This window comes from Phoxinus phoxinus (assembly GCF_949152265.1).
Source record: "Phoxinus phoxinus genome assembly, chromosome: 20".
Lineage (NCBI taxonomy): Eukaryota > Metazoa > Chordata > Actinopteri > Cypriniformes > Leuciscidae > Phoxinus > Phoxinus phoxinus.
The window spans coordinates 25,443,110-25,467,419 of NC_136895.1; the positions used below are offsets into that span (position 1 = coordinate 25,443,110).

General features: G+C 41.2%; 1 protein-coding gene across 4 annotated transcripts in view; it reads right to left on the reverse strand.

Moving 5' to 3' along the window:
* Nucleotides 1-13,161: 13,161 nt before the first annotated feature.
* LOC306987861 (uncharacterized protein) overlaps nt 13,162-24,310 on the reverse strand; it is a 434,965-nt gene continuing 423,816 nt past the window's right edge. For all 4 annotated transcript variants that reach the window (XM_079592458.1, XM_079592459.1, XM_079592457.1 and 1 more), the window contains one exon: nt 13,162-13,748. In XM_079592458.1, coding sequence (XP_079448584.1) covers nt 13,537-13,748 — 212 coding nt within the window. In that variant the 3' untranslated portion in view covers nt 13,162-13,536. The remainder of the gene's footprint in view (nt 13,749-24,310) is intronic.

Here is a 24,310-nt window from a genome sequence, read left to right on the forward strand (position 1 = left end):
CCAATGCCAAGTGTTGTTGCTGGTACCACTGCCGACATTGATATAGACTGGTATATTTATGTTATCATTTTAATATTGACCATGCTGTTATCACATATTGTCTTTTAAATTGTATTCTCCGGATGCTTTAAGCACATTTCCACGCAAATTAAACTTTTTTAATAGGCTACATATCATTATTTGTTCATTATCATCACAGGGGAGTTGTCATGTCGTCCTGTCTGAAATAGTGATATTTTCCACCAATTGCAAGGTTTTGTTTTACTTTGAACAGGCAGACTTATTTTGATGTTAATATTTCATGTTTTATTAGCTAAGATTGTCTGCCTTCAGTAAATCGACTTAACATTTTCTTTGTTTTCTTTTGGCAACACTCATTACCTTATTCCTTTTTTTTACATTTGTCGTTTTTTGTGCTCATCTAGAAGTGTATCATAATGCCTGTTTCTGTCATGTAAATGTTTTGTCATGTTAGAGCCAAAATACTGTCATTTGCCAAACCCCTGCACAGCTTGAAAGATTCAAGTGATAAATGGCATTACAAACATCTAATGAACATTCTTTGAATAGTGAACTCCTAGTTTGGACACTAGATGGGGGTCTAACGCAGTATGCATACTGCTTGTAGAATACACTACTTTATATATTAATAAAATATCAGACAATTTATTCACCTCATAGACTTTTTAGAAACAGTAGTAGCCTATGATGCTTGACAAAGCAAGCCACATTTATTCTGGGTGGGAATGTGATTAATCCCTCTAGTGGTCAAGTGTTACATTTGTATTTCTGAGAATCTTTGGGATTGAAATGCAGTTAGGGAGGATGTTTACAGACGGGAACACATCGTTGATGCAGGATATTATTTACGTTTGGAAGAATATGGCAGCTATGAAGTTATTAATTGTCAACAACTCAAAGTAAGAACTTATAGCCTAACGTTTTATGCTCTTTATTTGATTAAAACGAATGTTTTTATTGGCTACATCTTCCTGGGTGCCGCAATGGTCACGTGACGTTAGCGACATTCAAGTTAATATTACCAGGGTCTTTGAGCGGGATTTATTTTCTTACTTATCAGTGAGTAAACAGTTTCAGTCCTGTGCTCCGGACAATAATGATTCCTAAAATAATGTGTTGTTGAGGAGACGTGCTATTATTTTAAGTGACCAGACTTAAGATTTTCACCTGAATGAAAAGTCCCTCGACACACTTTGAAGGAGGAAACCGAGACATCAGACAGAAGATCATAGAGACTGAGAATAGCACAGCGATGTGGGCACTTTTAAATAAACAACCACTCAGAACACCCTAGTAACCCACTAAACAGGTAGCCTACTCACATCCTCCAGAACACTGTCACGACATATTTGCTAATAAGGCATATTATCAAATAGGCTATCTTTCTAATAGATAAAAAAAGGGGTTGTATTGTTAATATGATCAACACTCCTTCACCCACACTTTTGTTCCCTGATTCATCATCTGCAGTGGTGGTTACAAAACTGGAACTGGAGCAGGAGTGGATATCTTGAGCTGTCCTCATAATTGCATCTGGACTTTACCACTATCCAGGAAACTTAAGGTGAGATTTTCTCTCTGATTATGATCTTGATCTCACTCTATAAATGTCGACCTTTATGTCTTACCTATGGACAGGACCACTGTTATGATATAGGCCTACTGAAAAAAAAGATTGTTAGCAGCATTAAGGCAGTTTCTCATTTACAACTGATGAAAACACACTCCACAACAATCATCAAACACAAATCAAGCATTGTAAGTCGTGCATTACATTTATTCTTAAAATGACCCAGACACTGGTAGAAAAAAAAACAGGATATGACCTCTATAAGGGACAAGAATAGTTCTGCTTAGAGAGAACTGTTGCTAGATCTAGAAATAACTACTGAAATTATTGTACTCTCAGAAATAAAGGATCAAGTGGTCAATGGGGCGGTGTCTTTTCAACCATTTAGGTAGGCTACTAATATTTACCCTTAAAGGAACACGCTGACTTTTTGGGACTTTAGTTTATACACCGTATCCCGCAGAGTTTGATAAGTCCATACATACCCTTTTAATCTCCGTGCGTGCCGTAACTGACTGACGCACCCACCGCTAGCTTAGCTTAGCACAAAGACTGGCGGTAAATGGCTCCAGCTAGCACACTGCTCTCAATAAGTGACAAAATAACGCCAACATTTTCCTATTTACATGTTGTGATTTGTATAGTCACAGCGTGTACGAATAACAAGGTCACATGAGACACCGCCATCTTCTAACCGTATACATACTGGGAACTATATTCTCAGAAGGCGAAGCACTGCTACTTCTGCGGAGTGATTTGCTCGCAGCGCCTGAGAAGCCTGAGGTGAGGAGACGAGAGTTCGCTCAGAGTGTTGCTCTAATCACTCCGCCCAAGTAGCAGTGCTTCACCTTCTGAGAATATAGTTCCCACCCAGTATGTATACGGTTAGAAGATGGCTGTGTCTCATGTGACCTACGCTGTGACTATACAAATCACAACATGTAAATAGGAAAATGTTGCCTTTATTTTGTCACTTATTGGGAGCAGTATGCTAGCTGGAGCCGTTTACCTCCAGTCTTTGTGCTAAGCTAGGCTAGCAGTGGGTGCGTCAGACAGAGTTACGGCACGCACGGAGATGAAAAGGGTATGTATGAAGTCCCAAAAAGTCGGCGTGTTCATTTAAAGGAATAGTTCACTTAAAAATTAAAATTCTGTCATCATTTACTCACCCTCAAGTTGTTTCAAACCTGTATGAATCTCTGTCTTCTGCTGAACACAAAGGAAGATATTTTGAAGAATGTCGATGAGACAGTTGATGAGCCCCATTGACTTCCATAGTAGGGTAAAATCACTGGGGAAGTCAATGGGGTTTATCAACTGTTTGATTACCAACATTCTTCAAAATATCTTCTGTTGTGTTCAGCAGAAGACAGAGATTCATACAGGTTTGAAACAACTTGAGGGTGAGTAAATGATGACAGAAATTTTTTTTGGGGAGGTTAATAGGGTATCTTTGAAAGCGTACCACCCCAGTGACAGCTTTTGTACTTTTTTTGAGAGTTTAGTTTCAGTAGTTATTTCTGGCTCTAGCAAGAGGATCAGTTAAGAGGATCTTAACTGCAGGATCACTGCATGAGTATTTAAGACCATGTTGTTTACGCACACAAAGTATGTGATATTTTTATTTCTCACAGTAGTATTGTTTGATTTGAGACCTTTTTGTCAGACATCATCATGTTTCCATCCAAAGTTGCGAATATCACATAAAACATTTGCGAATAAATGCCCAGTTTCCATTGATAGTTCAGTATTTTGAACTATTCCTTGAGCAGAAGTCAATGGCTACGTGTGAGCAGGAATGGAAAAAACACCTGCAACGACCTGATTTTCACACAAATGCTATTCACTCAGACTGACACCTCAGACATGCATTCACACAAACACGCTATTCACACCTCAGAGACGCACTCACAAACTGCCATCAAACACAAACCTCCAGCTGGAAACACATGCCCATGCAGAAGCTGTTTATGTACCCAACAGATCAAACCACATATATACGCAGATGAATAAATGAGACCACATCCAGGGTTCACTTTGACTCCTTTTGACGAGTAGTTTGCATCTATTTTTACACTTTTGACTTTTAGAGTAACACATAAAAATGTTACAATGGGCCACAGGATTTACATAATTTGTTTAAAGTCCCTGTATTATAATCAAGGTATATACTTTTGAGGTTTTTAGGAGAGCATTTAATTAATCCATTATGAATATCACATTTTAACCCCCTTCAGGACGATCCTCCTGCTGCATGTCTGCTGTGATTTCCTGATAAAACATGTTGATTCTCACAATCCCAAAACTCAACCATTGACTGTTCAGGAGGAGGTTCCTAGTAAAATGATCTCGTACTCAGATTTGTGCATAAATCACACAAGTAGTAGTATCATCTTCAACTTTCTGTAAAAAATGCAAAACACAAGATATACTAATAAGAATAAATGTGATTTTTCAAAATAATAAGGCTTTCATAAACATCTGATGGTGCTGATGTGTGTGTATGTGTGTGTGTTTAAGCACACGATGACGAAGATTAATAAAAAAGTATTTTATAGAGATTCTAAAAGGCAAACAAGAGCCACATTTCCACCGCAGGAACTTTCCCCAGGAACTAGGGACTTAGTACTCTGTTACCCCTTTTCCACCAGCAAGAACCAGGTCCTGGTTCAGAGCTAGAGCTAGAGCCAGTTCGGAGTTGGTTCTACTGACGGGTCCTCTAAGAACCAGTTTGCTTTTCCACAGGCTAGAGAGCCAAAACAGAGCCAGATCTTATGTCACTGTGTATACATCTCATGTTGCCCAGCAACGCTAGCGCGGCAGCGCCAAACAAAAACACACCAGGCTTGTTCGAGATGGTTCGGCTTCTCGCAGACCGATCGCCGCGTGACATCAAAGCACTGCGAAAGCGATCCAAAAGCACAAGGAGTCGTATGCTCTCCAAACACTCCCGGAGCTCTGATCGGTCCGCGCCGCTCCGATGCATCTCGAACAAGTCTTACATCAACAAAGGCGATTTTGCGTTACTATTCATGCTCATGGCTTTGTGAACCTACATCGGCATCCAAACACGGCGAATCAAACGCGTTCGTGCAGCTCGCCGTAACTTGCATAGACGGAGATTACAATCGAGCAGCTATTAGCTCGATTAGCAGCTATTTTCAAAAATGGCGGTCACAAGTTTCTTTTCGTCTTGTTGGTCACGGTAACCCCGCCCCCAGCCCCTGACGCAAGCGGTTCTTACCTCTAGCCCAGCAATGTTTTGGTGCTACTTAAGATCTTTTACTGGTTCGGAGCTGGTGCTTTGGTGGTCGAAAAATAAAGAACCGATTTGAAACTAGGCTCTGGCTCCGAACCAGCACCAGCTCTGCCTTGGTGGAAAAGGGGTATGTGTGTTGCCACCGCAGGAGCCAGGGTCTAAATGTAAATATTTTACATTTGGGTAAATATTTCCCCCTCCGAAAGTCCCTGCTTGCGAGATAGTACTTTTTCAAAGTTCAGGAACTTTCAAGGGTGGGACTTGGGCGCTGAGCATGCTGATTGGTTGAGTTCATGCTGCATTTTGATTGGTTGACTCCATGCAGCATTTTATTTCAACTCCCATTTTTTTATTTGTTGCGGTGCGTGCAGTAACAGTTGTTTCAATTCGGATCAACAATGGAGTTGAAAAAATATGACCGGTGGACGACGAGGTTCAGGCTTTATTAAACTTAAATTCATAGGATGAAATTCAGCGGGAACTGGAAAGTAGCTCGCAGTCGTACGTCACCAGACTAATTTGCCTAATCTTCATGGTACTTTAGACAGCGGTGGAAACACACACAGCAACAGGTCTGGGGGAAAAAAGTTCCTGGAACAAATTGTTCCGGGTAATTTCAGTGGAAACGCGGCCAAGAATAAAGGCAGGTAAATTGCTACCACGTAGATAAACATATTTCAAACATCCCATAGACGAGACCCGACAAGCTCAAATGCAAGAGGGAGACTTAAGTACAGGAAAGTAACAAATGGAACTAATGAGGGAACAGCTGAACAGAATGAGTTATCAAATGAGTAACCATGGAAATGAAGACAGCAAACATACTCAAACTGAACATAACTGTGACAGTACGCCCCTTCCTGGAAAGGAGTGGCCAAGAAGTTCCAACAGTTCCCAGACCCAAGCAACCCTGAAGGCTTCGGCTGCAACACGATCCCCAACGTGATACCGGACGGCTGGAGTGACTGAGGGCCGAGGCGGAGCCGGAGGGGTTGAGAGCCGTGAGGGCTCGTAGGTCTGTGGCGCAGGATGGTCGAGGATCGACCGAGGTGGACCCGCTGGTCCGAGTGAGCATGCTGGAGGTGTAAGCTCAATGGTCCCTGGTGGTAGAGGTCTGCATTCCCGCGGCTTTCCGCCGTGGTGATTGACAGGATCATGATAAGACAAATAACAAATACAATTGTTGTATTGCCAACCATGTTTATTTGTTGTCCCCAATTACTAACTGGAAATTTAAAATGTGTGATTCTGGAAACAAGATCTTAATTTAGCGGGATCGGTCAGGTCAGGAAGAAAATCATTCTAAGCTCCTCTTCCCTCTTCCCAAATCCATTCCTCAGAGATCCTTGACTCACCCTCGGTGACGGGAGTGTGGGCGAAGCTCCAATTCATCCCCTTGTACTCCACTCTTACTCACACAGTGGCACACGATGGCCGGATCACACACCTGGTCAGACTCATATTCAGACTCAGTCGTTTCATCTTGCGCTGACTCTTCATCTGCGGTGGGCTCAGACGTCGTGTCCATCCCACGAGGTGATGTCAGGCTGGACTCTGACTCAGAAGTGGGGCTGGTGATGTCCTCCTCAGGACCGATGATGAACTCAGATACATTGTTCACCAGCACCCACTCCACATGTCACAGTTATGCTCAGTTTAGAGTTTGTTTTCAGTCATTGCCCTTTTTTCAGTTCATCATTTGTTGTTTTCTCATTTGATTACTCATTCTGTCCAAAGACCAGATATTTGCAGCGTCGTGACAAAGTGAGGTTTATGTGATAGATCATTAAGTTGTGAAAGCCCATTTCCGCCACATAAGAAAAAAAAAATCATGCTCTGATAAAAAGTAAAAATTATGAGATTAAAAATTCTAAGTTATGACATAAGTCAAAATTATTATTTCATAATTAAACATTTTAAGTCAGAATTTCCACTTTGAAATATCATAATTTGTTTGTCATAATTATTATTTACCAGAGCATGATTTTTTTTTCTGTCTAATGTGTTGGAAATGGGATTCCATATTATACAGACAAAAACACAAACATCTACATTAGATTCACTCTTGAAATTATACAAATACTCAACAAATTAACAATAAATTGTCTCACCGATTTCTGTGGGTTTCTTTTGTCGAATGTTGCCTCATTGTAAATAATCTCTACTTCACAAGTCTCATCTGTTTGAACAATAATAGATGCATTAAAACAGCAAGATTAAACCTAGATCACAACATATATGCCATTATTAGGGATTTCTAAGTTAATACAGCAGTTTTTAAAAATTGCATTAGACCTGTAACTTTTTCCACACACTAAAAGTTCCCAAAAGAGTGTATCATTACATTTAGAGAAACACATACATCACACATAAATGGGATGTTTGACTAAAGTAGTCTTTTACATTATTTGTATTTATTCAGCTTTTAGGCTCAACAAGAACAACAAAAGTTATCATTCATAAATATTTTAATTTGAGCACCAGCTGTATCTTTGCACATGTAAGATTACAGTATGTTCATAAAATGGAGACAGCTTTTTTTTTATTTTTGAATTAAACATAAACATTTCTGTTTTTCCAGTGTTGATGCTGTTTGATAAATACAGATTCTGTTTCGAGTGCAAGTGAGACGAGTAAAGAGCGACATTCTGTCATTATATAGAAATCGACATGAATTCTGATATGAGTATGATCAACAGAAATTGTCGAACACAATAACTATACATTAGTTTGGTTTCAAAGGATGTTAACTACAACATTATGAGAATCATTTTAATGAAATGCAAAAAAATAGGGATATCAGTTAGCTAAAATATTTAGAGCATATTCAAATTATTATTTGTTATATTACTTGTTTAAAAGGAGAAGGTAATACTTGCATTCTTTGTAAAAGTTTCTACATTTCCTGCAGATAAAGAAGATCCCAAATCCAGCAATCATCAGAGATCCAGCAGAGATCCACACTATCAGAGACACTGGAGAGAGTGAAGAAGACTGTGTGTCCGGTTCTGTAATGATAAAGAAAGAAGTGAACGCATCAGTGTGATGTACAACAGAAGACAGAGATCAGGTCAGTTAATACACACATATATGATCAGTGCTGTGGTACCTGCACATGTGTGGCAGAGTGTGTGGATGTCCAGATGTGTGGTCTGGTTGCTGATGGGATTGTTCAGCACACAGCTGTAGGTGTTTTTATCCTGATATTCCACCTCCAGAGGTAGAGAGAGACTGATGCTGAGATCACACACACTGATGCTGGACAATACACTGATTCCTGCGTACCAGGAGAGAGTCGCATCACACACATTCAACACTGATGAACACACCAGTGAACAATTTGATGATGATGATGAACAGTGTGAAGAGTCTCTGCTGATGACAGGAACAGGCAGACGAGCTGGAAAACATGAGAGAATAGAGAGTAATATGAACACAACAATTGTCCTATTTTAGTTGTTGTGAATTGTAGTGAATCGGTGTAATACATGTTGTGTGGAGTGGGTGATTAGTGTTTTAACGGCCACTGAATGTGTCTGTCAGCTCAAACTGTAAAATTATTAACATTTGAATATGTAAATAGAATATATGAACGTTTGGACAAATGATCTCTACTCACCATAGACAGAAACACTGAATGTTTTTGATGATTGTTTCGCTCCACTTATCTCTAGACGATAAACTCCAGCATGTTCAGTTGTGGTGTGTGTGATGGTCAGAGATCCAGTTTGATCGTCCAGCTTCAGTCTGTCTCTGAATCTCCCATCAGGAACATCATCATTTGTGGAGAAGATTTGCTTCTTCTTTTTCATTTTAGCTATTAGAGAGTTTTCAGCTCCAAATGCCCACAGTATATCTTCTTCTTCGTGTATTTCAGTGACACCAGAGTTTAGAGTAACAGAATCTCCCTCCATCACTGACACTGCATCACCAAACACACCTGAGAACAAACAGATTTTAGAGATTAATGCTCCTGATAGTTTACAAAGCCTGAAATCAGCTGAAGTTTAGATGTAAAGTTGAGAACATCTATCAGGAGAAACACAACATATAAAATGTCAACTGTCTTTATAAACCGCTACCATTACAGGGAAACTGTCAGTCAAGCAGAGAAAACACAAATGTCAATTTTAAACAACACAACCCAACACACATACTTTGGATTTTCATACTAAATATTCCAGGCTTTTTAATACATTAAAAACATAAATGCATAAACCCCAATATATGAACTCAAAAACAGCAACAACCATTGCAGTCATACAGCTTCTTAAGGAGATTAATTTAAAGTATATATCTTAAATGTAAAGTAAAACCAGAATCAAAATGATGGTTCAAATGTAAGTCTGGTTATTTCAAAATGTAAAGTTGGGTATAACAACATTGTTATAGATAAATCTTGATTTAATCTTTATGGTGCAACACATACTTAATTTTAACATTTGTTTTAAAGTTATATATAGTGTTTAAAGTTACAAAACGTATTGAAAATAAATACATGATTGAACGTACCGTTTTAATTGTGCTGAATATTTTAAATAGCCTACATTTTTTTAAATATATGAGATTTAGATCACTAGATAGTCTGCACTATAAGGTTGTGTATTAGTTCAATTTAGATGAAAATATCCCCATTTGAACAGTAGCAGACACGTTTTTCCTCAAAAATAATAATATGAAACTATTAAAATATTCTTTATAACTTACCAGTCACACTCCAGCAGCACAACCAGAAAACTAACATGCGAGACATTTTCTGCAGTTGTTCAGCATCTGACGTGACAGCAGAACTGCTGTGTGAATCCTCCCACCGTTTAACACTCCTCACTCGCCGCATTTGCATAATGTTATAGTTCATCTGGCCCTTCTTAAGACTTTAATTGCTCTTAATGTATTATTATTTTATAATTGTATCAAAAGTCAATAAAAATCAGTATCTTTACACCTGTGTACCTTATTCACCGCTTAAAGGTACATATTAGAATCAGAATGAGCTTTATTCACCAAGTGTGCACAAACACACACGGAATTTGTTGTGTTTTTTCACTTAGTGTCTAAACGGCACATATTATCTCCTTTCAAAAGGGCGCCGCCCCAGTGAACGCTTTCCTCCTGAGAGCGCAGTTACCCGACTGTAACATATTGTCCGAATTGTGGATGAACTACGTTTTATGGTCAAATTTAGCTCAACTCTAGTAATGTATATTTAGGCTATTCTACATTTTAGTGAATTGAAAAACCACTGTAAACACTGTTTGCTGAAGGCACATCATCTGAGTCAAACTGAAAGAGACTGCATGTTTCTACAGAAATGAGGTTTGATCTGTTGGGTGGACAGATGTGTGTGACACTGGGCATTTAGTGTTTGTGTGTTTAGTTTGTACACAGCATGAAGGAGAAAAACAATAAAAATGATCATATTTATATTTTATAGAGTGATTTAAATAGTGAACACCAGATGGCGCCACTCAAAAAGCAATGACAGCAGAAATACATTTAATTCTAATAAACCAAAGTAATCTGTGTTTAATTGAGTTTGTTATTAATATAACAGGCATCAGGAGGCAGGATGTATTGTCAGAGTATTAGTAGACTGTATAGACTGTTAGGTTAACTTATGGTTAGGGTTCGGGTTAGTAGAATAAGTTGACTTACAGTTGCCAAGTCAGTATGTCTGTTAGGGGACCAACAAAATAAAGTGTTAGTTAGCAGATATTAAGCATAGCCTACAGTTTACTAATACTCCATTGACAGTTAGTTGACATGTAGCTGCAAAGTTACTTATAGTTATGTCTAAAGTGGACTATCTAAATAAAGTGTAACCGTCATTACGTACTGATGGATTATTAGTCACTTTCTCGTCATAGTGAGTTTCTCTTAATCTGTTCCAGATTCAGGTTGCTTTAACCCTAATACCGTTTTGGGGACAAATGTGGTCAATATATATATATATATTTTTTTTTTAAATACTTAATTTTTATTTATTTTTAAAAAATATTTTCCTTAATCTGAGCGGTTCAAAACTTGGCTACTTTTCCTAAGTTTGTCAACTGAACACACAAATTTTTTTTTGACTCAATTCTACAATGTTAAGAGGGTGAAAAAAAAAACCTCCTTAAATTGATAGTTCACTTTGAAATTAAATTTTGGTATGTTTTAGCTTACCTCAAGGGCATCCAAGATGTAGGTGTGTTTTTTCCCGCAGTAGTTTCAATTTTGATATTTTTAGGTCAAACCGTTCTTGTCTGACAGTCATATCATGCAGGTCTACGGTCACTGTCTCAAAGTCCAAATTAAAACAATTCCCCATCATCCAAATTAAACAATTCCCCATCGTAAGTACACATTGATGGCCTAAGACACGAAAAGAGCGGTTTGTGTGAGAAAATTAACGGTATTTATACCGTTTTTACCTCTTGTAACACAGCCACGTCCAAGTGATCTGAGGGCGCGAGCGCATCCTGGTGTGTGACGTGTGCGCAGACTGGTGCATAGATGTATACACTAGATGTCGCCTTGGCTACGGTAGTTCATTGGAACGAATGTCTTTAATGCGAAATCTAGTGTATATACATCTATGCACCAGTCTGCGCACACGTCACACAGAAGGTAGTCTCGCGTAGCCACACCTTCAGAATTCATAGCAGCTTTCTTTGGCCAAGCACCGCCCATAAGGCCGTTTGACCGACATGTCAAACAACCAATTACAGTTCGTTTCGTTCAGCGTCACGTTTCGGGGCGTGGAAATGTCCCCACAACAACAGACCGGCGTGCAACAAGTCTCCACCTCAAACAAAACTCCTGGACATCTCTTAAAGAGTCTATGCCGTGAACCTCGCATACTTGTGAGAATCCTACGTTTAGCTGATCTTGATAAATGCTCATTGTCACTCTTGTAAACACAACAGTTGTTCTTCCGCAATCACACGTCTGCGCTTTGTTTCCCGGCGGACCGAAAATAAACGCGACACTCGCACCCCCCGGAAATCCGATAAAATTCAACCAATCAGATGACGACTTCGACATTCCTGAAGTGTTTCCAGTTAAGTGTACCATATGCATCAGACGTTTAGCCAACGTTCCGTGGGCGTGACGTCTGAGGCTGAGACTACACAGAAGGAAGTGCACGCGCCCTCAGATCACTTGGACGTGGCTGTGTTACAAGAGGTAAAAACGATATAAATACTGTTCGTTTTCTCACACAAACTGCTCGTTTCGTGTCTTAGGCCATCATGTGTACTTACGATGGGGAATTGTTTTAATTTGGACTCTGTGCATGCTCTTTGAGACAGTGACCATAGACCTGCATGATATGACTGTCAGACAAGAACGGTTTAACCTAAAAATATCAAAATTGAAACTACTGCGGAAAAAAAGACACCTACATCTTGGATGCACTTCAGGTAAGCTAAAACATACCAAAATTTAATTTCAAAGTGAACTATCCCTTTATTCTCGCTTTCATGGACAAAAATGGGCACCATAGGAATGAATGGGAAAAACTGTTTTGTCAAATAAAAATAAATAGATCGAACACAATGCATATCATACATACATACAAATGAAGGGGTGATCCTGTACAACATTCTCAATGTGGCACACACACACACACACACGAGCCTATAACAGAGCTGTTTTTTTATTTTATTTTTATAAATAGATCCAACACAATGCATATCATACATACACACAAATGAAGGGGTGATCCTGTACAACATTCTCAATGTGGCAGTGGCACACACACACACACACACACACACACACACACACACACATACGCGTTTTTGTGAAAAACTGGTACGTATGAAAAATACATCACATATGGGGACATGCCTTTCTAGAGCTACTAGGACCAAGCTGAAAACAGTTTTAGGTTGCCGATGGTCTTGTTATGACAGTCATCTGTTGAGGTTTTCATTTAAAGCATATTTTTGCACAACCTGATTTTATACCTACATATGAGGACAAATATTAATTTCATCACCTTTCAGGACATATAAACACACATACACTGATGTCTAAATCATACCTACATATTGGGACCATGGTGAATACTCAGTCCTGAGCTACACACACATACACTGATGTCTAAATCATACCTACATATTGGGACCATGGTGAATACTCAGTCCTGAGCTACACACACATACACTGATGTCTAAATCATACCTACATATTGGGACCATGGTGAAAAGTGAGTGAGTTAAGAACAAGATAATCATACTGATTAAACATTTATTTTTTGCTGTGAAGTAGAGAGTTTGCAAGGGAGTCGGCCATTGCAAGCTGTCCATTTGATCTGCATTTCTTAGTTCTAAACATGCTGTAATAAACCACCCACTAAAACAACTATTTGTTTTGCAGTAATCGTGCTCCCCCAGACACTCACTAAAATGAGATGTTTATCATAGAAGCAAAGGGCAACCTATTACATAAAGTATAGATCCACTACTGAATTCACAAGATCAGTTTTATTGCTGTAGCAACAAGCACCATTTATTAATAAACAGCATCCAAATTGCAGAAACAAACAAGCACATTCCGTGCTAGGCAATGGAGTTGGGGTCCCGGAACTGACGCCCCCCAACAAATTTTTTTTTTTAACAATTCTTGCGAAAATTAAAGACAGCTTTATAAAGCCTTCAACTCATATTGATTTAACAAAAAATATATAGAAAAATCTGTCCTACCGACTCTGTTTTCTTTTTAAAGCAGTAATTCTGTTGTTAATGTAAAACTTAACAGCAGACCAGTCTCTGTTTTTCAGTGCCTGAGGTTCGGCCAACAGGCATGAGACACAGTCCGTCTTCCCAGGCACACGACAGCTGTGGATGAAATGCATCATGTGCTTTTCAACCGCTCCAACTTCTTCTTCCGACCACTTCCTCTTGACACTGACTTTTGAGCATAATAATAAATAAAAAAACATAAAATTAAATGTAATTCCTAAAATACAAGGCAAATCAGTCAAAGCCAGAGAGAACAAAGACCCATAAAATATTGTTACATACCAATGCTATATAGTAATTAACTGTTATTGAGAGTGCTATGTCTCAAAAGGGCTCAAGATACTGCGTTTCCATAAATGTAATGCACCTACAGCAAGCAAGTTGAGCAACAACTCCCTTTCCACCAAATTACTGAAGTCTAAATAATACATATTGGGACCATGGTGAATACTGAGTCCTGAGCTACACACACATACACTGATGTCTAAATCATACCTACATATTGGGACCATGGTGAATACTGAGTCCTGAGCTACACACACATACACTGATGTCTAAATCATACCTACATATTGGGACAATGGTGAATACTCAGTCCTGAGCTACACACACATACACTGATGTCTAAATCATACCTACATATCGGGACAATGGTGAATACTGAGTCCTGAGCTACACACACATACACTGATGTCTAAATCATACCTACATATTGGGACCATGGTGAATACTGAGTCCTGAGCTACACACACATACACTGATGTCTAAATCATACCTACATATTGGGACCATGGTGAATACTGAGTCCTGAGCTACACACACATACACTGATGTCTAAATCATACCTACATATTGGGACCATGGTGAATACTCAGTCCTGAGCTACACACACATACACTGATGTCTAAATCATACCTACATATTGGGACCATGGTGAATACTCAGTCCTGAGCTACACACACATACACTGATGTCTAAATCATACCTACATATTGGGACAATGGTGAATACTGAGTCCTGAGCTACACACACATACACTGATTTCTAAATCATACCTACATATTGGGACAATGGTGAATACTGAGTCCTGAGCTACACACACATACACTGATGTCTAAATCATACCTACATATTGGGACCATGGTGAATACTGAGTCCTGAGCTACACACACATACACTGATGTCTAAATCATACCTACATATTGGGACCATGGTGAATACTCAGTCCTGAGCTACACACACATACACTGATGTCTAAATCATACCTACATATTGGGACCATGGTGAATACTCAGTCCTGAGCTACACACACATACACTGATGTCTAAATCATACCTACATATTGGGACAATGGTGAATACTGAGTCCTGAGCTACACACACATACACTGATGTCTAAATCATACCTACATATTGGGACAATGGTGAATACTGAGTCCTGAGCTACACACACATACACTGATGTCTAAATCATACCTACATATTGGGACAATGGTGAATACTGAGTCCTGAGCTACACACACATACACTGTAGGGATGGAATGGTACACTGAAGTCACGGTTCGGTTCATACATCACGGTTCGGTACGAGTTCGGTACAATGGAGGGAAAAGCAAAACAAAAATGCAGAAGGCAATATTTTTATTGTGGATGTCTCAGGCTGTACCACCTAGTGTCATACAGTCTCTCCCCTGAGCAGCGACAGCCGGCCCTGAAGTGTGTAAAGTAAGATGTAAACAAAATAAGACAATCAGCTATAAAACTGAAAATACAGCATCTCTTATGTCCGGACGAACGAGCGCAAAGGTGCGTGCGGCAAAAATGTCGTCATTTTTGTGCGGTCGTGCGCGTTGGGTGCGCAAGGCCCCATTTCGCGAGGCGGTGTGCAGTGCACGGCTTTTTTTGTAACAGCGCGCGCGGCTCCGCATCCGAAGATGCACGACTTCAAGCCGAATCTGTCCGAGCATGAACAGCACAGCACCGGCACCCAGTTCATGCGTCTAAATTAGGGATGCAAATTATCGATTAATTCATTAATCGTTATTTGATTGACATTATCGATCGATTAACGATTAACTGATAAGCGGCTATTTTCCTGAGAATGTAAATTTCTCACGGTATCAATAGTCTTTAACATAAAAAGCTAAATATTGCTTATACTGAATAAAAATGCATGTTATATTGCTCAATTTATGTTTTATTGTTGTTTAGGGATGTCAATTTTCACAAATTCCCATGATCGATGGATGAATGTTTCGATGTCATTGATTATTTAATTATCAAATATAATGACTACTATACAACGCGTCGCCGCCTCAGACGCGTGCAGAATGTGAGACTGTGGACGAGCTCTCCCTGAACACTGCACTGAAGACGGCAACTAAACCCAATGCATTCACAACCATTTAATACAATAGTGTTCTCATGTTGTGCAATATGTCAGTCCCAAATTATTCATCGTTATTATTAGTCGTGCATTTCTGCTTGAGCTGCACGCGCTGAATGAAGGCTAACGTTAAACTGGAGCGCTTAGTTTGCTAGCACGTTATTTAACTCAAAGAAACGCATCCTATATGAGATTCATCAGATATATTCAAAATAAACATAATATTACAAATTATTTCTGCACAAAATGACGCGAATGCACAAGTGAACTTGAACTAAGTTACGTGCCATTCATTCAGAATGATCATGTTGTGGACGCGCTCTTCCTGGAGCAACGTGACACGGCAACTAAACTCAAATAATGCACAATGTTTTTATTACAATATTGTTCTCTTTATTAAAATGTTATGTAATATGACAGTCCTGCCAATAGTCGTTATTAGTCGTGCAGTGCCGTTTGAGCCGCGCGCTGGAGCTGATCACGCGCACAACAGCGTTCATTCAAGGGATGCGTCTAATATAAGATAAATCAGATATAGATAGGCATACACAAAAAAAAACACAAATTAGCAACTTACATTTGCACAAAACAAAAGGCTGTGAATGAACACGCAAACTTAGTCATAATGAAGGTGTAAAATGGTCCCAAGCAAAACGCACTCACTTTGTTTCGCGATTGAGCAGCGCACGCGCATGAACTGCTTAATCGATGATCGAAAAGTTGTATCGATTAAATGTATTATCGACAATTAATCGATCGTCGATTAATCGTTGACATCCCTAGTCTAAATTAGTTGCTTACATTAACTAAACAATCCTACAATAGCAGACATAAGCCCTTTAAATAAAAATAAATTGCCATATTTTATAAAAAGGTTCATAAAACAAAATAAAAATGTTTAGAAATTATGCAAGATAACTAGGGCTGTAATCTCCCAGTCGATTAGTCGATTGTTGGTCGATAAGTTCTGACTCGACCAAAATTCTGATTGGTCGATTTTTTGCCGCGTTCAGTTTTGCCGCGTTCATTTCATCAGTTTTGCCGCGTTCATTTCATCAGGTGGAAAGCACTAATTGCTAATGTGGGTGTTTTCAGAGCACCGCTGTTTAACAGGTAACAGTCTGTCTTCAGAACACCCCCCTTGGTTTCACTTCTTTTGGATTAGCCCAACCCACTGGAGAAGAGAGTCTTTTTTGCCTCTTCTCGATGATTCGCTTGCTGTAGTCCTCAGTTGTAAGTCGCTTTGGATAAAGGCGTCTGCTAAATGACTAAATGTAAATGTAAAGAGAGACAGATTGAAGAAAGTAGGCCACTAGAAGGTTAGCTGAATATTATTTATTTAATTGTGAGAACGTTTAATGCATAGTCAGTCCTGTTCTACCATGTCAACAAAGACATCGGCAGTGTGGCAGCTTTTTAAAAAAATGGAAAACGGGAAAAAAAGATTGGAGCCTAATGCGCAGTGCCCACTGTTTGTAATAGTTTTGAGCCTATGCTTTATTTTTCAGTTATGCCCTTTATTTAGTTTTTGCTCTTGATCTGGTTTGTTTAACCCTCTGAGGTCGGCAAACGCGCGGGTCCGTTTTGCTCGTTTTTTTTTTACATAGCAGCAAAATAGACCTAAAATACTCCGTCAGTTTTGGTCATACAGCCTTAAGAAATATGAAAAAATAAGCTGTTAAATTTTTGTGTCCACTTACAATCGAAATAAAACGTTGTGCTTTTGTAAAATAAAGAAAATATACAGGTTGTGCTTTCTGCCTCTCCGTCTCCGTGAACTTTTTTTCTGAAGCACGTCTCTAAACTTAAAACTCAGCAAATACTATTCCCTCATATGATTATAGAGATATATAGCTCATGTCTAAGTGTGTAGTTTTAAATTATCTAATTCAAAACTAAAAGAAATATTCTCTGTTTATGTAATCTATATATAAAGTGTCACGAACACACACAAGACGAGAAGATCCAATTGCAGTATTTATTATAAGGGTAATCCGTACTCACAAACAGTCCAGGCAAGGGTCGAAATCAACAGGCAATCCAAAGAACACAAGATAAACACGAACAACAAGAACGGAAGTGTGGGGACAATATACAAGGACTCCGTGACAAACACTGAAACAGACAGGGTATATATACACAAGTGCAAACAAGGTGACGAGAGACAGCTGAAGGAAATGAACAATCAGTGACAGACAGGATTATGGGAAATGTTGTGAAAATGCCTAGACACTGTGAAAACTGAGACCTCTAATGTTAAACCCAGGGAACCACAAGACAAGACACTGTGACATAACCTCCCCTCTACGGAGCGGCTACCAGACGCTCCAAGACCACAAGAAACAAACAAAACAAGAGTCCAGGCGGGAGGTGGAAAGGTGGAGGATCAGGGGGTGGGATGGGGGGCCAGGTCCATGGAGGGGAACAGGAACAAGGGGGAACGGCTTAAGCGGCGGCCAGGGCGAAACAGACAGTCCATCGGGCGGCCAGGGCGAAGCAGACAGTCCATCGGGTGGCCAGGGCGAAGACGACCCCCCGGGCGGCCACGGCGGTGAAGACCCCTCGGGCGGCCGCGGCGGTGAAGACCCCTCGGGCGGCCACGACGGTGAAGACCCCTCGGGCGGCCACGGCGGAGACGACCAGGGTGAAGATGACCACTCGGGCGGCCACGGCGGAGACAACCACTCGGGCGGTCACGGCGGAGACGACCACTCGGGCGGCCACGGCGGAGACGACCACGGAACAGCAACAGACACCGGCTCAGGAACAGCAACAGACACCGGCTCAGGAACAGCAACAGACACCACTGGCTCAGGCACAGGAACAGAAACCACCGGCTCAGGCACAGGAACAGACACCACCGGCTCAGGCACAGGAACAGAAACCACCGGCTCAGGCACAGGAACAGACACCACCGGCTCAGGCACAGGAACAGAAACCACCGGCTCAGGCACAGGAACAGACACCACCGGCTCAGGCACAGGAACAGAAACCACCGGCTCAGGCACAGGAACAGACACCACCGGCTCAGGCTCGGCGGACGTGACGTAAGGCTCAGGCTCGGCGGGCGTGACGTGATGCTGGATAGGGGCCGGCATGGCGAGCAGCTCGGGCGGGGCCGGCAGAGCAGTATGCCTAACCGGCGCGTCAGGGATGGCAGTCACCTCTGGGATGGTCTCTGGATTAGGAACCACCGGACGGTCCGTTGAAGAGGCCCTTCTCCTCTTCCGTCTCCGGACCACCGGAATCGGAACCACCAGACCCGACTCAGGAACAGCAGACACTGGCTCCGGCTCTGGAACAGCAGACACTGGCTCCGGCTCTGGAACAGCAGACACTGGCTCCGGCTCTGGAACAGCAGACACTGGCTCCGGCTCTGGAACAGCAGACACTGGCTCGGGCTCTGGAACAGCAGACACTGGCTCGGGCTCTGGAACAGCAGACACTGGCTCCGGCTCTGGAACAGCAGACACTGGCTCCGGCTCTGGAACAGCAGACACTGTCTCCGGCTCTGGAACAGCAGACACTGTCTCCGGCTCTGGAACAGCAGACACTGGCTCGGGCTCTGGAACAGCAGACACTGGCTCCGGCTCTGGAACAGCAGACACTGGCTCCGGCTCTGGAACAGCAGACACTGGCTCCGGCTCTGGAACAGCAGACACTGGCTCCGGCTCTGGAACAGCAGACACTGGCTCCGGCTCTGGAACAGCAGACACTGGCTCCGGCTCTGGAACAGCAGACACTGGCTCGGGCTCTGGAACAGCAGACACTGGCTCGGGCTCTGGAACAGCAGACACTGGCTCCGGCTCTGGAACAGCAGACACTGGCTCCGGCTCTGGAACAGCAGACACTGGCTCCGGCTCTGGAACAGCAGACACTGGCTCGGGCTCTGGCACAGCAGACACTGGCTCCGGCTCTGGAACAGCAGACACTGGCTCCGGCTCTGGAACAGCAGACACTGGCTCCGGCTCTGGAACAGCAGACACTGGCATGTCCAGGATCCGAGCCAGACGCTCCAAATAGTCCATCATTGCCTTGGCGGCCCCACAAATGGGCATCTCTAGACCCGTCTCAAACTGGGCAGACGTGACGTGAACAGTCTCTGACTGGGCAGACGTGACGTGAACAGTCTCTGACTGGGCAGACGGGACGTGAACAGTCTCTGACTGGGCAGACGGGACGTGAACAGTCTCTGACTGGGCAGACGGGACGTGAACAGTCTCTGACTGGGCAGACGGGACGTGAACAGTCTCTGACTGGGCAGACGGGACGTGAACAGTCTCTGACTGGGCAGACGGGACGTGAACCAACTCTTGACTGGGCAGACGTGACGTGAACAGTCTCTGACTGGGCAGACGGGACGTGAACAGTCTCTGACTGGGCAGACGGGCCGTGAACCAACTCTGACTGGGCAGATGGGCTGTGTCTCCTCCTCCGTCCATGATGGCGTCTCGGTGGCATTGAACTCACCATCTCTGGGGAATTTACCGTCTCCTCTACGAACCTGGCGGCTATGGTCTCCTCATTCCTTCTAGCACACATTGAAAAATAGGCCAACAAAGAAATCGAGGGTCCTTCATCCTTTCCCGGAGGGAAAATCTCACCACGCGGTATCCACATACCGACCGGATCGTATCCGTACTGCTGGATCTATTTGTGACGGAGTCCTTCTGTCACGAACACACACAAGACGAGAAGATCCAATTGCAGTATTTATTATAAGGGTAATCCGTACTCACAAACAGTCCAGGCAAGGGTCGAAATCAACAGGCAATCCAAAGAACACAAGATAAACACGAACAACAGGAACGGAAGTGTGGGGACAATATACAAGGACTCCTTGACAAACACTGAAACAGACAGGGTATATATACACAAGTGCAAACAAGGTGACGAGAGACAGCTGAAGGAAATGAACAATCAGTGACAGACAGGATTATGGTAAATGTAGTGAAAATGCCTAGACACCGTGAAAACTGAGACCTCTAATGTTAAACCCAGGGAACCACCAGACACTGTGACATAAAGAGCGAGAGATCAGCCGTTCTCATTATCGTTCTCTCACCTCATTACTCTGCTAATGTGACACGCCCATGGAGAGCGCGCGCTATTCAGACGCAGATTATCTGGAGCAACACATGCAAACCAGTCAACGCCCACAACAGCTGGAAAACACACTCGCTGTGAGGAATAATAATATCGTGACAATCCTGGAAATTTTACCTCAAACGTGCTGGAGTAGCCTAACAACGGATCCTGCAGATCATCAGTAAGTGCTTTGTTCTAATCGCGATATGAAATGGTGTCTGCAAACCGCAAAAGACTGTTTAAATTTGAATCGCGTTTCTGTGTTTGAATGAATGCACGGCGCATATGCATGCTGTTGTTTACTACAGCTCGCGCGTGTCTGTGTGTGAATGAATTTAGCTTTTAGCAAACTATCTATATTGCCTACTGAGATGAGTAAAAATCGACTGAATACGTTGAAATAAAATGTCTTTGTATAAGCAACATATTAAACTGCAAATTAACATTTATGCCCTAATATATATTATAAAAGACGATATGTTACAGACGAAATATGAAAGACAACATTTCGTTTTGGATAGATTATAAAGTTTTTTACTGCCACATCAAAACCTAATTTACAAGGTGCAAACAAAATCTTAAAAGGTCACTATAAGCCTTCTCTTTAAATTATTTTTGTGTTTTATTAGTGACAAATTTGGGGAGAGGATAGCCTACATAATCCAAAACTTTCTGAAAATACGAATGAGAATTAACTGCACAATTACTAGAAATGTTTACCTTGGATATTATACAATTTGCAAGCATACACAGTTTGTGGAAAAATACACTTTTTTTCAAGATGTTTCCAACTCTGAACCAATTCTGTAGTAATATATATATATGTGTGTGTGTGTGTGTGTTGTCTTTGCATTCTTTCTTGTAGCTCAGTGACACCTATGAAAGGCTCATTAGTATGCAGCATTAGCAGGTCTTTGTCTTCAGGTGTGAATGAGGACATTATTCATGACCTTGTTGGATCATTCACGCCCCCCTGCATATTGCCTTTCCAAACAAAAAGTGTCTTACAAAATTTAAATCAATTAATTGTTTAATGTGAACGATTAGCCCGGATGATTTTCAGATCATTTTGAAGTAAACACTCTAGCCGACAAAATCCATTAGTCAAAAGTATTGTGGGAATATGTGAAGTTGGTCGTTTGTGGTCTTACATCAGAAAATTTAAGTTTGAGTTTTTAGAATAACCACGCATAAATAATATTCTCTCAAAAATGCAAACATGTACATACATGTTGCTCACATATTATGATAGCCATGTTCGTGCTAAATATAGTGTAATTACACCTTTGTCATTAATATGTTTATAAGCTACTGAAAAAAATACAAATATCAGGGCATGACAAAACATCAAGGACCCCAAAAACACCTTAGACCCCAGAGGGTTAATAAATATTATTTTTGTATTAAATGGACGTGCCTTTTGTGTTTAAGAGTAAAAGCTTTAAGTTAATAGTCTATTCGTGTCTCAGCCGCGAAGCTGCACTCCTATGTTCAGCCTAGCTCGCTACACAGAGCGGCTGAAATTATAGTGTCTGTCAGTTATTATAATACATATATGACAAAAACAATTGTCTAAATTATGTTGCATATTCCTCAAAAGTTATTGTGATGATATCACTAGTTGACAACATAGTACTATTTTCTAAAATCATAGGCTATGATATTGCGCGGGTGCACGTGATGCAACGCTGTCAGAGCCGACAGACTCGTGTGTCAGGCTCATTTCAGTGCAAAATAATTAGGTAAAACGATTTAATATACTGCAAATAGCCTACTATTTTTTTATGTTTATTTATAATTCATTTAGGCGGACAACAAGGATACCAAGTACTGCGCACAGTGCACAGCTATTTAATTAAACTTTTTTTTTTTTGGTCGATTTTTAGTCGAAAATTTCAGGACTTCAGTCGACCAAGATTTTCTTTGGTTGATTACAGCCCTAAAGATAACGTTAATTTAGTTGTAGTTTACGTTCTCATATCCATTTTTTTCTTCTAATATTACAAGGAATAATCTGGTTTACTGCTTTGCACGATTCTTTTCTAGTGTGGTTTTGGTGTACTAAAATAAACATTCACGAGTGTACCTTACTTCTTCTCACTGCTGATTCTTGATGGTTTAGACTTAGAGGACAATAACACCGAGTCGCACCCTGTCGTTTTAAAAAATAGTAGCCTACACCGGCGAGCACGAAGTATAAATGCCTCGTTCATTTAGGGAGGCGCACGCGCAGCGGAGGCTCGCAAACCCATAGACCGCGCAAACCTAGCTTAAGGCAGGGCTACAGAGCCTGCGTTTCTAACAGTAGTTCTGCATTATATTAATTAATTTGCACGCGAGTTTTATTTATTTTTATACCGTGTATTCTCTGTGTAAATTCGTGCAACGAACCGTGACGCCCGTACCGATTCGGTTCAATACGAATACATGTACCGTTCCACCCCTAATACACTGAGGTCTAAATCATACCTACATATTGGGACTATGGTGAATACTGAGTCCTGAGCTACACACACATACACTGATGTCTAAATCATACCTACATATTGGGACAATGGTGAATACTGAGTCCTGAGCTACACACACATACACTGATGTCTAAATCATACCTACATATTGGGACAATGGTGAATACTGAGTCCTGAGCTACACACACATACACTGATGTCTAAATCATACCTACATATTGGGACAATGGTGATTACTGAGTCCTGAGCTACACACACATACACTGATGTCTAAATCATACCTACATATTGGGACCATGGTGAATACAGAGTCCTGAGCTACACACACATACACTGATGTCTAAATCATACCTACATATTGGGACCATGGTGAATACTCAGTCCTGAGCTACACACACATACACTGATGTCTAAATCATACCTACATATTGGGACCATGGTGAATACTCAGTCCTGAGCTACACACACATACACTGATGTCTAAATCATACCTACATATTGGGACCATGGTGAATACAGAGTCCTGAGCTACACACACAATACTGATGTCTAAATCATACCTACATATTGGGACCATGGTGAATACTCAGTCCTGAGCTACACACACATACACTGATGTCTAAATCATACCTACATATTGGGACAATGGTGAATACTGAGTCCTGAGCTACACACACATACACTGATGTCTAAATCATACCTACATATTAGGACCATGGTGAATACTGAGTCCTGAGCTACACACACATACACTGATGTCTAAATCATACCTACATATTGGGACAATGGT